A 22,130-nucleotide genomic window follows, 5' to 3' on the forward strand; every position below is an offset into this window, starting at 1 on the left:
GAACTTAAAAACTGTCCCGGTCAACAACAATTTATGAATAGAAGCTACAAAGTATAAAAGAGAGAGAACTTCTCTTGTACTAAACAAAGAATAAAGGTGTTGTGTTCATAGTAACTAGTGAGGGCCTCTCACAGATAATAAAAGGAAGGGAGTATAAAAACTCCTTAAAGCTAGACAGATATGTTGGCTTGAGCGAAGATATGAGACCTCCGGTTCAGGCCGACCAACGCTTCTACAAAAACGATTATTACAATAATTGTATAATTATTTAAATTATACAAAAACAGCGTGCGGCACTGTTGCGCTATTTTCGGGAATGTCTGCTGTACGCGCACTTGCTCTTTTTTGTTTTTTTCTTTTTGTGCTCCTCTTAATTATTTATTCATTTATTTATTGTTGTGTTATTTATTCATTATTTATTCAGCACGCTTTTGTTATACTTGTTTACTGTTTGTCTGTTGTGAGCCATGTCTTGTCACCGTGGGATAGGGGGGAACGAAATTTCGGTTTCTTTGTGTGTCTTTGGCATGTGGAGAAATTGACAATAAAGCTGACTTTGATTCTAACACCATGGTTGACAAAGGGAATCTTAAATGCTTGCAAGAAGAAAAAACTATTATACAAAGCTTTCTTAAAGATAAGAACAAAGGGAGCTGAATTAAAATATAAGACCTATAAAAATAAATTGATTAAAATAATGAGAAACAGTAAAAGGAACTATTAAAGCAAAATACTGGAGGAAAACAAGAATAATATGTCAGGATATCCTTCTTATTTTCTAAACAGTAATAACATAACTATAACTATAAATGATCTTACTATGATTGCAGAGGAGTTTAATGACTACTATGTTGGTATTGGGCCTACTTTGGCAGAGGAAGTAGCAAAAAAAGGTAGTACAAGTGAGCTAATTAAGGATGTACCCGTAGCCGAAAGTATGGTTCTAAGGGGAACGAATGAGAAGGAAATAATAGAAATTGTTAGAGAATTTAAAGGTAAAACGTCAACTGACTGTAATGGGATAGATATGTCACTTGTTAAAAATATTATTGAATGTGTGGTGAAACCCCTTACACATACCTGCAACCGATCTTTGACAACTGGTGTTTTTCCGAGTGAAATGAAAACTGCTAAAATTATTCCGATATATAAAGCTGGGGACAAACACACATTCTCAAATTACAGGCCAATATCTCTACCCCCATAATTCTCCAAAATATTGGAAAAAAATATTTTATAAAAGGCTTGATGATTTTATTACAAAACAAAATATTCTGTGTGACCAACAGTGTGGATTTCGAAAAAATAGGACCACCACATTAGCTTTGTTAGATTTCGTAGCTGAAATAACAACAGCTATTGAAAATAAACAATATGTTGTAGATGTTTTTTTGGATCTTAAGAAAGCTTTTGATACTGGAAATTATGAAATATTGTTAACAAAACTTGAAGGATATGGGATACGAGGTATGTCACTCACTTGGTTAAACAGTCATTTATCTAACAGGAACCAATATGTGCAACTTATGGACTATAAATCAAAACTAAAGCAGGTAAAGTGTGGGGTCCCTCAGGGCTCAATATTAGGCCCTTTGTTATTTATTTTGTACGTCAATGATATGTGCAAGGTCTCCAGGTTACTCAAGGCCGTAGTTTTTGCAGATGACACAAATCTGCTTTGCAATGGGGATGACCTGGATCAACTACTGGATACTGTGGGTATTGAAATGAAAAAAATACGGCGTTGGTTTGACACAAATAAACTTACACTAAATTTAAGTAAAACAAAGTATGTTATATTTGGAAACTGTCCGACTAACACAGATAAAATTCTTACAATAAATAATATAGAAATAGAAAGAGTAAATGAAATGAAATTTCTTGTAGTGCTTATAGATAATAAATTAAGTTGGAAACCACATATAATGCATATCAAATCAAAAATTTCAAAATCATTAGCAGTATTATATAAAGTAAAAGACCTTATAAATCAGTCATCATTATATTCCCTGTACTGCTCCTTCATACTCCCATACATTATTTACTGTGTGGAGGTGTGGGGCAATACATATAAAACAAACACAGATCCAATCTTTATTCTTCCAAAAAAAAAGCAATACGACTTGTAAATAATGCTGATTATAGAGAACCATCTAACCCTCTCTTTATTAAACTGAACTCACTGAAATACAACGACCTGGTCGACTTTAAAATCATCCAACTCGTGTACAAAATAAAAAATGATCAATTGCCAAACAGTATCCAGAGGTTGTTTGAGTGGAGGGAAAGTACCTATTATTTAAGAGGAACACTTATGTTTAAAAGAGATCTGGTGAGCACAAACTTAAAGTTACATTGTATAACAGTTAAAGGTGTGGAATTATGGAACACCATCAGTGAAGAACTAAAGAACTATAGTACCTTACCTACCGTAATTGCCGGACTATAAGCCGCGACTTTTTTCCAAAATTTTGGACCCTGCGGCTTATAGTCAGGTGCGGCTTATATAAGATTTTTTTCGTGATTTTTGTGATGACTTGATCACTTTTACTCTTAACACTATTATATACAGTAAAAGCTACAAAACAAACTGACAAATAACTCGTTTTCAAATCAGACGAGTAAAAACTGGTCAAATATTTCTAAAAAAAGCTATTATTAAAAGTGAAGACAATTTGCAATTCTAGTAATGACACACGAATTTGATGCACAATTTGTCTTCGCGGGCCACATAGAATGATGTGGTGGGCCGTATCTGGCCCCCGGGCCTTGAGTTTGACACCTGTGCTCTAAACCCTTTCTCTTACTCTGCCATATCACTCAGAGATTACACAAAGCAGTGGCGCTGTTTGGACAATCTGCATTGTAATTGTACCAAGTTCATCTTGTTTTTCCTTTTTTTAATCACTTCACTGGTTTCTTTTAAATCAAACAAGTTGTTTGATAATAACTTGTTTGATATAAAAGAAACCAGTGAAGTAATCTGCATTGTATTAAAACCCAATCAATCAGCATTTAAATTCAATTCTTCTGACATTTTGCTCACCAAAAACAGGTTGTAATGAATGTGAACTTTTAATGCATTTTATTCAGAAGGTTACTTTGAACCTTAAACGGCGGCGCGGCGTACTTATGGATTTTTACGGCCTCCGGCCTCCAGGAGGCGCTCTAGCAAGAAGCAAGAACGAGACAGGCGAAGAAGAGATAATGCGCCGAAGAAGACGCGCTAGTTTTTGTTTACATTTCGCGCATCACGCGATCAAGACGGACATTACTGAAAGGAAGCCTTTATACACAAACCGTCATCATGGGGGACAAAATAAATGCATATGATTCAGCTTTTAAGCCAAAGGCAGTCGATGTTGATGACATTATCTTGTGTCTACTCTGGAGCGTACTTATGGATTTTTACGGCCTCCGCTCTCTAGGGGGCGCTCTAGCAGGAAGCAAGATTGAGACAGACGAAGAAGAGATAATGCGCCGAAGAAGACGTGATCGTCTCGCGCATCACGCACACACCCACGTTAACACAAAGACAGGAAGCTTTTATACATAAACCGTCATTATGGGGGATAAAATAAATGAATATGATGCCGCTTTTAAGCTATACGTGTCGCTCGCTAGTTTAATATAATGTAGCACTTCGTGCATGAATAAGATTAGCATGAACAGAACCTCTTCACACTCGAAAAAATGCATAAAACCGACGACGAAAGAGACTGAGAAAGTGTGAGGCGAAGGATATCTAACGCCATTCCAATCGGACACTAAGGAGGAAGACTTGGTTTCAGTGCACAGGAGGAAGATGAAGACGGCTCTTTTTGTACTTTTACTGGTATGTTTTTTTTAACCAGCCCTGTTCGTGCTGTGCTACCGTGTTGCTGCTGTGTAACCGCCGCCATTACCGCCGCGTCTCAGTGACTTTGCTGTGTTAATTCCGTGTTGTTGTGGTATTACTGCCGCGTCGCAGGCAGTGTTTGGAAAGAAATGTTAAGGTATGTTATTAAAGCTTTAAAAAAAACTTTCTGTGTCCAGTCTTTCTTTGCTAATAACTCGCGTGCACACTTCCGCGTTGCTGCGGTACTACTGCTGCGTCACAGGCAATGTTTAGAAAGACATGTTCAAGTATGTTATTAAAACGTTAAAAAGGCTTTCTATGTACTGTCTTTCTTTGTAAAAAACTCGTGTGCAAGTGCGGCTTATAGTCCGGTGCGGCTTATGTAAGAAAAAAAATGAAATATCCCTGAATTTTAGCTAGTGCGGCTTATAATCCGGTGCGGCTTATAGTCCGGCAATTACGGTAAATTTAAAAAAATGTATAGGGACAAAATATTGACGGGATACCGTAATATGCTGTGAAGTTGTTTAAGTTAAGTTAAGTTGTATTTATTTTAATTTTTAAAATATATTTGACTATGGTCAAATCTTGACAGAATTAAAGAGAAACATATGTAGTTACAAGGGGTAGAGTCAGATAAGCTTAGGGTTCCGTCTACTCCTTTTCAAACAAATATGAATTTACTATAAAGGGAAAATTATAATGCAATATCATTATTTTTTATATTCTATTGTACTATGGAGTTATCATTTTCTGTATTTTTACTTTTTTCTTGTATTTATTTTAATGTTGGAAATAAAACAAACAAACAAACAAGAATTGGTATAAATGTCACTTAGTACAATAGGATGTTTGCAATCGCTGTATTCTTGAAATTCGCGTGGTGAGCTTTCAGATACATTTTTACGCAATGCAGGATGCTCAGGGATATTAACTTTCAAAGTTCTTAAGGCCGACTTTGAGGAAGTTTCCTCACCTCTGTTACCAGGTGTTTGTAAGTTAAAGCTCTATTGTGTGCTCTGAAATTTGTGTATTGACCAATTGTTACATATAAACATAAGGTTTCTGGTTAATGTATCAACATTTATAAACATGCCATTTAACCAAATTCAATAGAAATGTATATTTGTTAAGATTTGTTGTATGGGTAACACTGGTATTTTTTTATTGACTCGTCTTTTTCACTCCGTTGTTAAATAAAAAGAAATTTCGCATGATGGCGGCTTCGTGGCACATCTGTGAGACGGATTACTTCTGCGAGGCATCTGTACATGGTGAGTTCTTGTGGAACATAGTCAGAGGCTGTTGGTAGGTCTATAAAAGCCATGAAAGTGGTAGACAGTGTTTGCTGCAATTGGCATCTGCTGGAAATCACATTTAAGATTACATCGTTCTCCTGGATAACTCATGCAGTCCCTCTCAAGTAGGATCTTCTTAGGCAGCTTCTTCAGTCTGGAGTTCGTTATTTGGGAGATAATCATATTCCTGTAAATGATAATGATTGTGTCATACCACAATGTTCTGGAGTAGTGAACTCATTCTTCCAGATCTTGAATAGGAGCTGGTGTCGTTTCTTTTTCTGTAGATCACTTTTGGCTTTATTGACCTTGGCTAGTATGCCATCAGTCCCTGTGTCATTGTTTTTCAAGAGCCAGGATTATGGTAATTAAGTGTGATGGTTTGGAGTATGGTTTGTTTGCGTCGATTTTAAATCAGAATTAAGTGAAATTGTTTTCATCCTGAAATTTTACATTCACATGGAGAACAATATCCGAAAGTGTTTAAAACATTTGTCTGAGTTCAGGCTGCAGAGAGAGCTTCTGTTCTGCTCTCAAGATTATTGCTGCAAATTGAGAGATAACAGCATACAGACACACAGACATGCAAAATAAAAACTTACTAAATATGAAATAGATTCACTTGTACAAAGGAGGAGCAGAAGAAAGTTTTTTTTATGTTTTTGTTTTTTTAGCAATGGTGCCAAAAAAGGATCAGGGAACGGGCGATGCTTTGGAAGAAATAAAAAATCACCTGAAAACTCTGGGAATTCTGAAAAAAAAAAAATCAGCAGAGAACTCTGGACACTTTTCAAGAGACTGGAGGGGAGATCAGCGACATTAAGAAGAGTATTATGGAAACTGAGACTTGATTGATTGGATTAGAAATTTCTCAAAGCTGAGAATGCCAAGAAACAACAGCTGATAAAAATTCTCACCAACAAAGTTGAAGATATCGACCAACAATATAAAATGAATGATGTGGTCATCTTTGGGCTCAAGATCTCGCCTAGAAATTATGCTACTTCGCTGAGACATCAAAATGGGACCGATGGTGGAGATGAAGACCAAAATCGATCTACGGAACAACAACTGGTGGATTTTCTTACAACAAAAACATATTATTGGACAAGGCTAATATGGATTACTGTTGACTCTTTCACAAAAGAGGGGCAACTGGAGGTAGGGTGAGAGAAAATCGTATGGTACTACTGAGATTTACAAGTATTAAGGACAGTTGCTCTACTGAAACAGGGAAAGAATCTAAGAGGATCGAATGTCTACGTCAATGAAAATCTCACCAAGCCAACATTACATGGAGAGCTAGCCAACTGAAAAAGCAGGGGAAAAAACAACTTGTTTGCTACATCAAAATCCACATCAAGCCGAATGGATCATCCCCAGAAAACTGTGACAGACCGGACAGGACAGCCAAGTGCGGTATGAGACAGACTTTATTGAAATGAGGGAAGGGGAAGTGGAGAGCTGGAGCGCTGACTTGACTGGGGTGGCGGATTGACTTGCTCGAGTGTCGATGGGTGAGGGTGACAGCGCCAGTGCTGATCGATGTCCACCAAGTGACTGACGGGCAGATGACAGGAATCAACCCGGTGGAAAAAGCAACAGAGCGAGCGTGCAGCAGGGAGTAGCACGTAATCGTGGTCTGGGGCAGGCAGAGTATGGTAAAAAAAGAGGCAACTGGTCAGGACAGGCAGCAACCAGGGCTAGGCGGTTCAGGATTGGCAACAGGAGTCAGACGGGAGAAACGCAGTGATTTTATACAAGCATCACGGACAGACTGACAATGAACGGATGGGAGTGCCGAGGTTAAGTAGCATATACGACCAAGCCAGTAATCACAGGTGTGGGTGATTACTTGCATAGGCATGGCTATGAACACCAAACATCAATGGAAGTGAGTGGCTGCGTGGCAGGTGACGTAGGCATGTGACAAAAACACCAAACCAGTGCTGATCAAAGCGATGGATGAACTGGAGAAGTATGCAAATTGAGACAAATGTGGATACTACTTGGAAGACCAATTTAACAACTAAATAAATATGTAAAGAAAACTGTCCATAATCCACTTCAACAGCAGGCGTTAATTACCAATTTTGAAAACAAATACAGGACTATTTTTATCTTTAGTTTACGAAAAAAAAAATTCATTTGGTGCGGTCCCTATTCAGACTGTACATTTTGCAAGTGAAGTACACACAACCACACTTGTGACGATATGTGCTCCCATTGGACAGCAATGACCAGGGTGACCACCCGGAAATGGAGGAAAACACACGTGTCCTACGCGCTGCTTTCCTGGTCTGCATATCTGTGCTGTTGGTTTGGCTCTTCGCTGTTTGTATTCACACCTGAAGCGAACTGCAGCAGAGTTTGTTTGGAAGCGAACAGAGACTCTCTTTTTCAAGTGGTCTCAGTCCGTTTCTTTAATCCACACTAGGATTCATTTGCGTGTATTTACACCTGCACAAAAGGTCCGTAGTCGGAGGCAGGCAGGTTGTCGAGACAGGCGGCGATCAGGAGCGTGGTCAAAGGACGAGCAAGTAGTCAGGGCAGGCGGCATTCAGGCGTGGTCGGTCAGTTTACGGAAGCAGTTGGCAACAGAGATCGTTCAGGGGACAAAAAGGCAGTGGTATCATGGGCAGGGTAAGGAGAAGAACTGACAACCACTGGCAGAATGCCCAGAGGTTAAGTAGTGGACCTATCGAGCTGTAGCAGGTGCTGGCAATTCCTTGATTGGGGCTTGGCTGGGAGTCCAGTGACGCAGGAACGTGACAGAACCCCCCCCCCCCCCCCCCCCCCCAACCCCAATGGACGGCTCCCAACGTCCCAAAAACAGAACCCCGAGCCAGAGCAAGAAGACGGGCGGGACGGGGGGAACCCAAGACGCACGTTAACAACAATCTGACAAGTCAGAGTCAGACGAACACGTTGACCAAGCACCGTCAGCAGGTGGCACCACCGCCCAGTCCTCCTCCTCAGCAGTGGCATCGGGAAATGCCGACCTGGGGGCCGGCTCAGGAACCAAATGGGTTTCTTCCGGACGACTTCGAGCAGGATGCCGGTCGGAATGCAACGCCTCGCCAGCCGGAGTAGAACCAGGTTGCGGACATTGCAACGGCAGCCGAAGAGGAGCCTGAGCCACAGGCTGCGGCTGATGACGAGACCGGGCCCGCGGCCGCTGCCTACGGGTTGAAGAAGCGGAGGGCCGAGAGGCAAGGGCACGGGCTGGAGTCGAAGAGCGGGTCTGGGGCAGGGAGTCGCGACAGGTGGCAGGGGGCAAGCAAACCGTTCCCAAACGGATCCCTGCTAGGCGGGTGCCCTTAGCCCTCTTCTGACAAGAGGCCACCCAGTGGCCCTCACCCCCGCAGAACAGGCAAAGCCTATCTCTGAGGCGTCTACGACGCTCCTTTGCCGAGAGAGGTGCGTCCTATCTCCATAGGTTCCGACCAGCCGGGCTGGGTGGGAGGAGTAGTAAAGGTGCGCTGGCTTACGTGGACAGGATCCCTGGCGGACGACAGGTCAGGCGGAAAAACAGGTGCTCTCCATGACACCCGAGGTGTCGGGCTGGTGTCACGGCGACGGGGGGGCGGAGTCATCTTCCTCTTCTCGCGTTGCCTTGACTGGATCCGCCGATCCGCCCGCGCAGCCAGGTCCATGGCCTCTTCAAGGGTTTGAGGGCTCTCGTAGGACACCATCTCGTCCTTGATATACTCCGCGAGTCTGTGGAGGAAGGTGCCGACGAGAGCCGCGGTGTTCCAGTCGCTCCGAAGCGCCACCGTCTGGAACTTCATGGAGTACTGGGCGACGGATCTGCTGCCTTGGTGCAGTGTGGTGAGTTCCTCGGAGGCATCTTCCGAGGCTGAGCCCAAGTCAAACACGTGCAGGATTTCAGCTGCGAAGGCATCGAACAACAAACAGGCGGGTCCCTGCCGCTCGTATTCTGCCGTTCCCCACAGCCATGCCTCGCCCGTAAGGTGAGTAAGTACAAAACCCACCTTGGCTGGTTCCGTGGCGAACGTGACGGGCTGGAGGTTAAACAAGACGTGGCAGTTTGTCAAAAAGGCCCGGACGTACTTGGGATCACCGTTGAACCTCGCGAGGTTGCTGAGTCTGGGCTCCGGGACGCCCACGAGCTGCCTGGGCGCCGGGGCAGGACGGGTCGTGGACATAATCTGTCATCGGTGGGGCTGAGTAGAACGGTTGTGGACAGGGCTCGTACAGATTGGGTCACAGCAGCCAGAGGAACCAAGTCTTTAAGGGCCTTGAGAGCTTCTACCAGTTCTTGGTGGAGCTGATGGTGCTGCAGGAGCTGCTGTTGCTGCTGCCGGACAATCCTCGTCAATGTTGCCATCTCCTCTGTGATCTTGCTAACGTCCCACTCCATGTGGGTAGGCGGTCCAGGGCGGAGGGACTGTGCGCTGGTTGCATATTTGGTCAGTTCGTTCGGTCACGGAACAGAGACAGGACGACCAAGTGCGCACGATCCTTTATTGAAAAGGGGGAAAGGGGAAGTGGAACGCTGGACTTGCGGTCTGGCGTGGCTGAGCAGCAGAGCACAGCACGTAGTCATAGTCGGAGGCAGGCAGGTTGTCGAGACAGGCGGCAATCAGGAGCGTGCTCAAAGGATGGGCAAGTAGTCAGGGCAGGCGGCGATCAGGCGTGGTCGGTCAGTTTACGGAAGCAGTTGGCAACAGAGATCGTTCAGGGGACAAAAAGGCAGTGGTGTCATGGGCAGGGTAAGGAGACGAACTGACAACCACTGGCAGAATGTACAGAAGTTAAGTAGTGGACCTAACGAGCTGTAGCAGGTGCTGGCAATTCCTTGATTGGGGCTTGGCTGGGAGTCCGGTGACGCAGGAACGTGACAAAAACAGGCTAAATTGGCGCCCTTAAGGACCAGACTTTGTGATCCCTGCGCTAGAGAGATGATGGCAAGGCTCTGTCTCAAGATGTCTGAACTCAATAAGAAAATGGTCAAGCTACAGGAGGGAGACAATTAGCTGTGATTGGTCGGTGCAGTTGCCGCCTGTTGCTGGGGAAAATGCCCGGGGTGCCTGCGAGATTGACTCAAACTCTCTCAAAATTGATTAAACTGTTACTGTTGTATTCAAATCAAACTGTTAAAATATTTTATAACTTCATTAATTTGTCATTGCTGTATTCAAATCAAACTGCTATCAATTGCTATCAAACTTCTAGTTAAGTAGTCATTGCTGTATTCAAACCAAATATTATCTTGTGTCAAATTTCTGTTTCCTTTGTTTCTTCCTTTTTTCTTGGTTATGGTGTTACAGGCTAGTACTGTAGATATGTAGCTTGTGTGTCGAGCAGTGAAATTCTTGGTTGAAATTAGTATGAGACTAGATTAGCAGAATTGTTTCAACCCTCTTCCCTTTTCGTGTCAAACAAAATGTTAAATGAAGTTGTAATAAGTGTGTTGACTATGTACTTGCCAAAATAAACATATAAAATAAAATAAAAATATGCCTTTAAGTAATTTTGCATGGTGAACCTTTTTTTACATTCCTCATGCTGTCTAAGTTTTCATTCTTATGTAACTAACAAAAACAGTAAACCACGACCACTGTAAGGCTAGAGTTAACCCATGGTCCATTATCAAGAGGACTCAACAGCACTAGTGAAGAATATTCTCTACTTGTTGACGTCAGCATTAAACGTATTCTGTACATAATTTATTCATATTCACGTGACATGGTGGCAAAATATTGGAATGGAAAACATGATTTTAATGTGATGTACCTTCTATTGCGAATGACATGCAGAGACAGCTCATGCTGCTATTCTTATCCTTGTGATACAGTCGTCTCTCTTTTTGTAGCCTTCACTGAGAACGTTAACATTCAGTTAACATAATTCTGTTTTATTGCTGGGAAAAACCTTTTGCTGTAACTGTTTTGATATTGAATGTACAAACTGATTTTATGATCCCACTGAAAATTCTTCTCCCATAAAACTTGAAAAACAGACATTGGGTGTGAAAATCTTCACAGGCGGTTCATTTAAGCAATTTAAGCCAGGAGCGCATTACCGTGTTCCAACCACTAGAGCAGGGGTGGCCAACCCGCGGCTCGCGAGACACATGCGGCTCTTTGCCTGGTTTCATGCGGCTCTTACGTTCATATCAACATGTGTGTTTATTTTTTGTGAGTCGTCGCTTCACTTGAGTTCAATATGGTGTAACCCAGGTTAACATAGCCTTGTAATATAAGAGCCTGTTAATAAAAACAGTAATAAAGAAAGTACATTGTAAATATTTTCTAGACAGACCAACACAGATTAAAAGCATATAAATTATTAAAACAATATAAATTCATTATTTTATTAATGTTTTGTATTTGTTAAAATGATAAAAGTGTGAACATTCACTTATTTTGAAGGAGACATGATGACGTAATGAAAAGACCCATGTGACCAAAAAATGCCAACTCAACTTATCTTTTTTCCCGCTGTTCTTTTCCGGATGACGACGAAGGTGCACTAAATACGGGCGTAAGTTCGTTAAATTAAAGGGAAGAGAGAGAGTGAAACAGGATTATACAAACATTGTTTTGTATTTGATGGACTTATTTTTCTGTTTTCAAACTTTCTTTTCCCCTTCGTGATACACTAAGTGCGGAACGGGACTTGATTCACGTGAGTTGGTTCAGAAACATATGAACTAATAACGAAGCTGATTTCTTGTGCGAGTCGCAACATAGCGAGCCACCAAAGAGGCCTTTGAATTGTCTCTCACGCAGGAGCGGAGAACACTCACTGGACATTGTTCATCGAACCTAGTAGGATCTATCCATTTTTTCCTCTGCTACATCGAAGTGGATTCGGAAAGGATTGACTGACTATTCAGGAAAATCAGGAGAAGCCAACCAATGGGCTAGAGACATTTGGATATTACAAATATTGGATATATCGCACCAGTCCAGATGACCCCACTAGTCTGTGACAAAGTCTGAACCGCGCTCGGCGGCAACTGGGGAAACAGAACCACTCTCGGCAGCAACTGGGGAAACAGAACCGCAATCGGCGGCAACTCGGGGAAACAGAACTGCAATCGGCCGCATACGAAAGTCATCGCCGCAATCGGCGGCATTTGAAAGTCCGGACCGCGATCAGCGACATTCGGAAGGCGGAGCTGTGGCAGCAGCAAGAGCCACCACGCGCCGCAGCAGTGGGAGTGGGGCCAGGGACGATCGCGGGACCGGCGCAGCTGGCTTGAAGTCTGCTGACGCCCGCAGGTCCTGCGACGCAGGGGTGGAGCCCGTTGGCGGCCACGAGTCTGATGGCCCCGGGAGGAACTCCGTTGGCGGCCGCAGGTCTGGCGTCGCGGGTGCGAAGTCTGATGACGGTCGCGGAGCCGATGGCGCCGGGAGGAACTCCGATGGCGGCCGCAAGTCCGGCGTCGCTGGAGCAAAGTCCGATGGCGGCCGCGGAGCCCATGCCGCTGGAACATGCTCGGACGACGGAGGTGGATCGGGTGTCGCAGCGGAAGCTGATGGAGGACGGTCCAAGTGCTGGTTGCTGTGCTGGTCAGATCATTCTGTCACGGAACAGATGGAGCAGGGTGACCAAGTGCAGCTTGGACCAGGGTTTATTGACGAAAACAAACTAACAGACTCGGTAAACTAACATACTAACTACTAACAAAACCAACAACAGGACTGACCGACAAAGAGGTGAAACAAAAGGACGTGATGACATTAACACAACAATGATCCGACGGGGAGTGAGGGGCAGACAGGACTTAAATACACGACAGGTAACAAGAGACAGGTGACTGTGATTAGTACATTGATTGTGAATTGACACAGGAAGGGAGGGGCAAGTACACAGACGCGGACAGAAACCATGACAACCTACATATAAAACAACCAGGGACGAGTCGTGACATTTACTATTACTTTCGAATTACTTACCTGTACTGAATGTTATTCAAACAACACAAAGTGAGGTAACTAAACAGATTGAACCTTAGAATTAATAAAACAACCCGGGTTGAAACTAAAATTCCTTAAACTGAAAAGTTTAACTGAAAGGGAAATTATTTTCTTCAACTAATGTTGAGTTTAAATGTAAATGGTATGTCTATTGTTTGTAAATTATATTTCAACTATTTTCTCTACTAAAATAAGCCGGCAGTTCAATTCAAACCTTGCTCTGTGGTCATTTATTTTGCTTATTCTATCACCACTACAAATATAGCCGAACTTAGAACTGGTCCATTATATAAATTACTGTAAGCACTGTCAAAAACAAAAAGGTGTTACAATGGTATTTTGGTCAAACGCGCATGTGCGTGAGGTGAAATCCCACAAAGGAGGAAGGACACACCCATTCGAGGAGTGTCAATTTTGCTCTCAAAATGGCAAGGAAAAAATGCAGAGCTAAACGAATATATGAAGATGAACACAGGACATTTTTAACAGAGTGGGGAAGTTTATATTTTTTTTGTTGAACGCAATGGGAAGCCATTCTGCCTGATATGTCGGATGTCATTAGCGCATTTAAAAGCTTCAAATCTTCAGCGCCACTTCAGCTCACTTCATGCTAATATCGATAAGGACTTTCCAAAAGGGACTGAATTTCGCAAAAAAAGTCAGGCAGAAAAACAGGTACAGTTTTTCAAAAAAATTACAAAGCACTGTCATGCTTGCATTGTTTCGACTTGCTTGGAACATTGCACAGGCTAGCTAAAAAGCCATACAATGAAGGGGAGTTCGTTAAAAAATGCCTCAGTGACGTTATTGAAATCTTGTCTCCTGAAAACGACAAACTAAAACGAATGGTCTGTCCCGCCACACATAGTAAGTGAAAAAACACTATTGTAAATTATTATGTTTTTGTTTGTGGACTTTGTTGAACTGAGATTTCATCTGTGTGAGACAATGCTCACAATGTTCATTGTTGAAAATGTGGTCTTTGGTCTGTGGTCTTAGTACTGTAGGAGTCAATTTATGTCATTATCATGTTGGTCCATGATATGATAATGTCACAATAAATTTGGCTGAGCAGAGGTGTTAGGGTTTTCCAGGTTATCTTTATCATAGGATTATGATGGAATGCAACAGGTAATAAATAACTTACCTTGTCCTCCTTATCACAAGGTCGTAAAACATCCCCTGACATGTTTAGACTAGAGGACAAGGGCTTTAGCCAGTTTACCCAAACCCCCACTCTGTTTCTCTTAATAAATATCCCCTCGCAGGAACAAGGGTTCAGACTTCATTCTGGAGCGAGTGAACTCTCCACCTGCAGGTGTCCAAAAAGAACTTGCTTGTCTCCCGTGTGGTTCTTGCAAAATAAGTTGGAGTGAGCAAATCTCTAACATTTTGGTGCCGAAACCCGGGATCCCTCATACCCGCTATCTGGCTGACGAAGGAGGACGTGCTGCATTGTCGACAAGCCAGTGTCCATTAGGAGGAGCTGGAGAAGAAAGTCCTGGGAAGAGAATTCTTCGCTGGGCCAGCATCTTAGGTCTGCCTTTGTCTGACAGAGGTGGATTGACGGGACCCGGCAGTGCAACGAACCAGGTGACAAGTAAGTTAAAGGCCTGAAGTTGTGTTGTGTTGTTAAACGCGTAACACGTAGAGGTGCACGAGAGCCAGCTTGGGTTCGAGTCCCAGTGGAAGAAACAGGCTAAGAAAAGCAGAGCTTCTTTTTCGTTCATCGAAGAAGTGTGTAGACTCTTCTTTGTCTGTTTTTCCGAGCTGAGGGATCTGGCTTGGGTTAGAGTCCCAGTGGAAGGAACGTGCTAAGAAACACAGAGCTTCTTTTTTGTTAATCAAAGAAGGGCGTAGATTTTTCTTTGTATGTTTTTCCAAGCCAAAGAATAGCTTGGGTTCAAGTCCCAGTGGAAGAAACGGGCTAAGAAAAACAGAGCTTCTTTTTCTTAATTGAAGAAGGGCGTAGATTTTTTCTTTTGTCCGTTTTTCCAAAGCTGTTTGGGAGGGTTTTGCACCCATCCCTGGATAGACCTAAAAAAGCGCTGGAGTTTGTGTGATTGAGTGTGTGACTGGTAGGATAAATTGACTAAATAGCAGTTCTAGCGTTGATCCACGGCATTAATACAGGCTAGTAATTTGTTGAAAGGTCAATTTAAACCTGCACTGCGGATCCTCAAAGAAAAACAATTTAAAAAAAAAAATTGTAAAACCTTAAACTACTAAAATTAAGATGGGAAATAAGAACGGTAAATCTCTTGCTCTGCTCTTCTTTGAGATGAGAAGTTCATGGCAAGTAGATTTCTTAATTGTATGCAATACATGCTGAAGTGGAAGAAAATGTATGGAGTACAAGAAAATTTGAAATGTGGAAGAAGTAGTAGAAGTGCTAGAGTGTGGTTGAAATCTTCACAAAGAGATGAGAACAAATTCAAGAGACAAAAGCTGGAAAGATGAAAACTGATGAGGTCATAAGTGTTCGTCAGACCAGGACACAATACGGCCCCTGTGAGCGGGTGCAAGGCCGCAGCTCAAGCCGCGGCTCAAGCGAGGGGCAAGAGGAGTTTAATAATAATAATAATAATAATAATAATAATAATAATAATAATAATAATAATAATAACGTGGCAAATTACAAATGACTAGAGATCAATTTGTGTTACACTAAAGTTAAAATATGCAAATCAAGTGGTAAAGAAATGCAACTTGCTTCTAGAAGATAAATAAATAAAATTAGAATGTGCTGTCCTCGTGTGCATGGGAGGGACCAGCTCATGATCGACCACAGGAAATGGCCAGCCTGTGACGAATCATTGTTGCTGAGACCTACCTTCCGCACACGAGAGCTGTGCATGTGTGTGCGTATGTGTTAAAGTTAAAGTTAAAGTCCCAAATTGATGAAGATTGGCTAAACTTTTAGTATAAAGAAATTTGCTAGACTGTTGTCTATTCAATTTACACCGCAGAACAGAAACAATTTGACGAAAAAAAAATGAGAGGAAAAGAGAGAAGTCTGTTTGCGAGCAGAAACTAATCCACACTAGTGCATGTTAAGTGTCAAGCCCACATGAGAAAACAGAACATGCTTTCAGGAATTGGAACGAGCTAAATTGTGAATTTAAGATTTTGCAATGCTACATTTAATAGGAATAATTGAATAATAGGAATAGGAATTAATAGGAATTATACAAAATTCTAAATGCAAGCTAAATCTGAGAGATTGAGTTCTTCAAATTTAAAAACAAAGAAAAAATTCAGATTAATTTGCCAGTTGTTTGTTTTAGTTAAGTTTTTTTTGGACTGGTGGATTGTTCTACCAGGAAACATGAGTTGAAAATGATATATGAATGTTGTGTGGTGAGCTTGGATGAATTGGGACCAATGTGATAGTATGACTCCTTTTTGGAGACTGTGTGAGATGCATATGATGAGCATTGATGAATGATTGCCTGAATGAGAGGTTGAATGGTTGAAGTCGTTGGCGGCTACGTCATCTGGTGGCGCCGCGGATGGCTGCCACGGTGAGTCGCTCTCTGTTTCTTTGTCTTATTTTGTGTGTTTTCTGCGTCTTCTGCTGTCCATCCCGGATCACTTTTACTAGAGAAGCACTGTTAAACATCGGTCAGTCTTCTTCTGGTGATTTCTCTCCCGTTTTCTCAGATTCAGATTGTTTGTCGGAGATTTTAGCCGGAGCGGCGGTGCTATACAAGCTAGCGCGACGGCGGCGACGCGGAAAACGAGCCGGAGCCCTCGTAAAGCTGAGGCAGAGAGGGTTCCGTTCTGCCCTACCGTCAATTCATCTGGCGAATGTCCGCTCCCTGGCGAACAAGATGGACGAACTGCTGCTCCTCACTTCAAGGAACACGGACTTCAGCAGATCCGCCGCGCTGTGTTTTGTTGAAACGTGGCTTAGCGAACGAACCCCCCACCACGCCATGGAGTTAGCTGGGTTTCGGCTAACGCGTGCAGATCGCAGCGCGGAGCTCTCCGGAAAATCAAAGGGAGGTGGTCTCTGTTTCTACATTAATGAACGTTGGTGTACTGATGTCATGGTGTTGAAAGAGTTTTGCAGCCCTCTCCTAGAAACACTTTTCATAAACTGCCGGCCGTTCTATTCACCACGGGAGTTCTCCTCGATCGTCATGGCGACTGTTTACATCCCACCACACGCACGTGCGAGTGAAGCCACGCAGATGCTGGCTGACCAGGTGACAGACATGGAGAAACTTCTACCAAATTCACTAATCATTGTTCTGGGTGATCTTAACAGGGCGAACCTCGCACACGAACTCCCCAGATACAGACAGCACATAACGTGTCCCACCAGAGGGGCACAGACACTGGACCACTGCTACACCGTAATTAAGGATGCATACCACTCTGTGGCTCGTGCAGCTTTAGGACTCTCGGACCACTGTCTAGTTCATCTGATCCCTGCCTACAGACAGAAACTAAAAACTTCTAAGCCTGTGGTGAGGACTGTCAGGAAGTGGACAGTGGAGTCAAGGCAGAACCTCCAAGCCTGCTTTGACTGCACCGATTGGAGAGTTTTCGAAGCTGCAGATTCAGACTTGCATGAACTCACTGACACTGTCACATCATACATCAGTTTTTGTGAGGATCTGTGTGTGCAGACTAAGACCTTCTGCACGTACAACAACGACAAACCTTGGTTTACACCGAACCTTAGGAGGCTGCGCAAAGTCAAGGAAGAGGCCTACAGGAGCGGCGACCGGGACCTGTTCAAGCAGACCAGAAACACACTGAACTGAGAGGTCAGGAAAGCCAGGAGGTGTTACGGGGAGAGCCTGGAGAGACACCTCCCTGCCAATCCTGATCCCTCAACAGTGTGGAAAGGCCTGCAGAGCATCACGGGCTTCAAGAAACGAACCCCCCGTCCTGTGGAGAGCCCAAGGCTCGCTAACCAGCTAAACAGGTTCTACTGCAGGTTTGATCGGTCCTCCCACACAACGGGACTTCCTGCAGCACAATCCACATACTCACCTCCCCCCACAACTGCTCTGTCCACACCTCCATCACCGTGGTCACCGACTCTCTCTCTTGCAGAGGCCGCGCCCGCACTCCAGATTCGCGAGGAGGAAGTGCGCCAGATGTTCCGAAGACAAAAGATCAGGAAGGCACCGGGCCCAGACGGCGTGTCACCTTCCTGCTTGAAAGTTTGCGCTGAGCAGCTGGCGCCCACCTTTGCACGGATCTTCAATCGTTCCCTGGAGTTGTGTGAGGTGCCCGCGTGCTTCAAGAGCTCCACCATCGTTCCAGTGGCCAAGAAGCCCGCCATCACAGGTCTGAATGACTATAGACCTGTTGCACTGACATCTGTGGTCATGAAATCTTTCGAGAGGTTAGTGCTGAACCACCTGAAGGATGTCACGGGCCCCCTGCTGGACCCCCTCCAGTTTGCCTACCGGGCAAACAGGTCGGTGGATGATGCGGTCAACATGGGTCTGCACTACATCCTGCAACACCTGGACACCCCAGGAAAGTACGCCAGGATCCTGTTTGTGGACTTCAGCTCGGCGTTCAACACCATCGCTCCTGACATCCTCCAACAGAAGCTCATCCAGCTCACGGTGCCTGCCTCCACCTGTCAGTGGATCACCAGCTTCCTGACCAACAGGAGACAGCGTGTGAGGCTGGGGAGCATCACATCTGACACTCTGACTACCAACACTGGAGCCCCTCAGGGGTGCGTCCTCTCCCCACTGCTCTTCTCCCTCTACACCAACGATTTCTCCGCAAGTGACTCTTCTGTGAAGCTCCTGAAGTATGCAGACGACACCACTCTCATCGGACTGATCCAGAACGGTGATGAGACTGCATACAGACAGGAGGTGGAGCGGCTGGTCCACTGGTGCAGCCAAAACCACCTGGACCTGAACCCGCTCAAGACCGTGGAGATGACAGTGGACTTCAGGCGAGGCCCTTCACCACTTTCACCCCTCACTATCCGCAGTAATACTATTCTCTCATCAGACACCTTCAAGTTCCTGGGAACCACAATCTCTCGGGACCTGAAATGGACCGGCCACATAGACTCTGTCCGGAAGAAGGCCCAGCAGAGGCTGTACTTCCTGAGACAGCTCAAGAAGTTCAACCTGCCGCGGGAGCTGCTGAAGACCTTCTACACTGCCATCATCCAGTCTGTCCTCTGCACCTCCATTACTGTCTGGTTTGGATCGGCCTCCAAACAAGACAAGCACAGACTGCAACGGACAATAAGGACTGCAGAAAAGATAATTGGAATCAACCTCCCATCTATTCAAGACTTGTACCTGACCAGGACCAGGAAACGTGCAAGTAACATCTCGACAGACCCTTCGCACCCAGGTTGCAGCCTGTTTGAACTACTCCCCTCCGGACGCCGTTATAGAGCTCTGTACACTAAAACCAGCAGACACAGAGACAGCTTCTTCCCCCAGGCTGTCGCTCTGATGAACTCACACCACTCTTAGAGTCTCAGAGTCATTACTGTGCAATAACATCCTGCTTTCCACACCTTTTTTGTTTACACTGTTTGTACTATGTGTCCTCTCTGCATCCATTGCAGCCTGGTCATCCTAGAAGAGGGACCCTCCCATCTGTGGACTTTTCTCAAGGTTTCTCATTTCCCATAGCTGGAGTTTTGAGTTTTTCCTTGCCCTCTTGGGAGTTTAAGATCTGGGGATGTTTGAGAATATCTTTTGTTCTTCACATGTGCTGAGTGTTGTTGTTAGTCACCTAAATGTTGAACAGAGGCTGTGATTTACCGAAGTCAAATTCCTTGTTTGGCACGCTCAAACATGGCGAATAAAAAACTCTTGAATCTTGAATCTTGAATCTTGAATCTCTTGAATCTTGACTACTATAGAAAATTAGTAGAGCGACTTTGATGAAAGAGTGATTTTGAGCAGGTTGAATGTTAGAAAGAAACACGTAGCTTTTGGATTGATCATTAACTAGAGAAAAAACTGGAGAACCAGTAACACATGTTGAAGGTGTGAACTGAGAAATTGAGAAGCGTTTTGGAAAGGAAGTCAAACTAAATGATGATGGAATCGTATGTAGTACAGAACGCATTCGCCCAAAAAGTTTGTCAAGGTGTGAGGCATGGGCGTTGCCAAGCCTCAAAAGGAGGGAGTGAGTAGGACAGATAGCGGAAGATAGTAAGAATACAACACTTTATGACAATGAATTTTCGAATACATTTGGTGTTATACTGTGGTAAATTTTTTGTTCTGGTGTAGATAGATTAGCAACACGAGAGATTTAGAGGTTCAAAAGAAAGACAGTTAAAAGAAAACATTTTTGATTTGGACAATTGCAGGCTAACAGGAACATGAGAACGATAAGAACTACGAGGTGGGATCCAATTTCATTGGGGAGATTGAGAATTCACAGCACCATACTCTAAGTCACATTTTTGAGCAAGCATGACAATAACATGTGAGAGGTCAAGACATACAGATCAGGGCTTGATGTGGAACGCAGACCTCGATGAGTTGATTTTCAATAATGATACTGAAGACAACATACTGTCCGATTAAATTGGAACTATAGATAAAATGTAGCTCAAAAATAGGATGAGTTGCAGGATTCACGATATAAAAATGAGACCGCTGTTATTAGAAGAATTTGAAGTTTGGTAAACAAATGTTACCAGCAAATTGATGGAAGCAGCTACATTTGGAGATAGTCTTACAAGTTTGATGTCCCAGCCTGTCATTCTCAGTGTCAGGGTCCCTGAAACTCAATCCGAGACTTCGCCTGCAGCCGTGAACAACTACAAAATGGTGCCTGGCTCTAAAGAACCTTTGACCTTTGGCGAAGGACAAGAAAAGACTGCTGTTGTGCTTGGAGGGCGACAAGTACACTCCGGAGGACAGACAACATCCTTGGGGACGGAAAAGACAGTGAAAAGCGGAGGAACTCACAATGATGAAAATTGACTCATTTGAACAATGGACTCATTCAAGAGTGATGGATGGGGTCGCTCAGAAGCAACAACAAAAGAACACCAACTTGAGAGTGTGAAGTGCAGCAAAAAGATATGGACTTGGAGTGTCCGACAACCAAATCGCACTCCTTGGTACGGCGTTACCAAATTTGGTGAAGCTTGGTTCAAAGTGGAAGGGAGGTTCATTGTGCACTGAGTTTGACAGAACTGAGGAGATTTGATAAATAAATAAATAAATAAATAATTGAAAAATACCTAGGGCTACAGAGAAAAGCATTATAATCAGAGATTGAACGGATTTGGATAAAAACAAATAGGCTAAAACGGTAGGAAACAAGAGCTAGATCTGATATTTTGGCTCATCAACCTTAAGACGTAGAGGTCGAGTTATATAAATTTTAGAACAGGACATTTGGCAGTCAGGAGGAAGCTAGGTTGCTCAATGTACCTACTCAATACAATAGTAAGGTTTTTTGTACCACAGTGGAGGTTGGATGGTCAGAAAGTTAGGTACGTTCAATTTTTGACATTCACACAATCATGCATAGGAGTCACACGGCAACAGTTAACAAGACAATGACTGCAATAGGGGCCACCTACGACTGCACCGACATGAAAAAGTAGAAGCGAGAGAGCAGAGTATGGGATTATATGCTAAAACGTCTGCTATACAGTTACCGATAGGAGATTCCATCAAAAGAAGCTACATGAGAGATGGATTAGAATCCCTTTGTCTGTGTGTTCTGTTTGTGAGTAATCTCTGTAAAATTGTGACAGTCTTGTTGTCGTTCGTCTGAACTTTGTATGCCGTTTTGTGTATGTGTGCATGCAGATGTGTGTATGTGTGCGTGTGTGTGTGTGTGTGTTCACACCCTGTGTGGGTGCGAGCGTGTGAGGAGAAAGAAGGCATGGGTAAGACTTTCAAACCAGGAGGCAATAAATGGGAACGCCCCTGTCATAAATAGTTTTTGGTTAAAGGGAATCATTAGGAGGTGTTCAAACTCTTCCCGCAAACACTCCTATTTACCAGTTAAATGGGCACTACAATTGACTACGAGAGTTGCAAGCAACAGATAAAGAGCAGT

The 22,130-nt window shown here is 43.7% G+C and overlaps 1 protein-coding gene and 1 pseudogene across 1 annotated transcript; both read left to right on the forward strand.

The window, feature by feature from the left end:
* The first annotated feature begins 5,054 nt into the window (after positions 1-5,054).
* LOC148394637 (uncharacterized) lies at positions 5,055-10,435 on the forward strand (annotated as a pseudogene).
* A 6,130-nt stretch (positions 10,436-16,565) lies between these two features.
* Positions 16,566-17,863, forward strand: LOC148394638 (uncharacterized). The gene is made up of 2 exons (XM_088383765.1): positions 16,566-16,612; positions 16,752-17,863. Exon 2 carries the CDS (start codon positions 16,922-16,924, stop codon positions 17,861-17,863), a length of 942 nt encoding a protein of 313 aa, XP_088239891.1. The 5' UTR covers positions 16,566-16,612; positions 16,752-16,921.
* The last annotated feature ends 4,267 nt before the right edge of the window (positions 17,864-22,130 follow it).

This window comes from Syngnathus floridae, chromosome 8 (assembly GCF_059516105.1).
Source record: "Syngnathus floridae isolate MCC-2025c chromosome 8, RoL_Sflo_1.0, whole genome shotgun sequence".
NCBI lineage: Eukaryota > Metazoa > Chordata > Actinopteri > Syngnathiformes > Syngnathidae > Syngnathus > Syngnathus floridae.

Bases quoted from the DNA above. Each gene is read 5' to 3' on its own strand.
- LOC148394638 (XM_088383765.1), top strand. From the start codon at position 16,922: ATGGACGAACTGCTGCTCCTCACTTCAAGGAACACGGACTTCAGCAGA.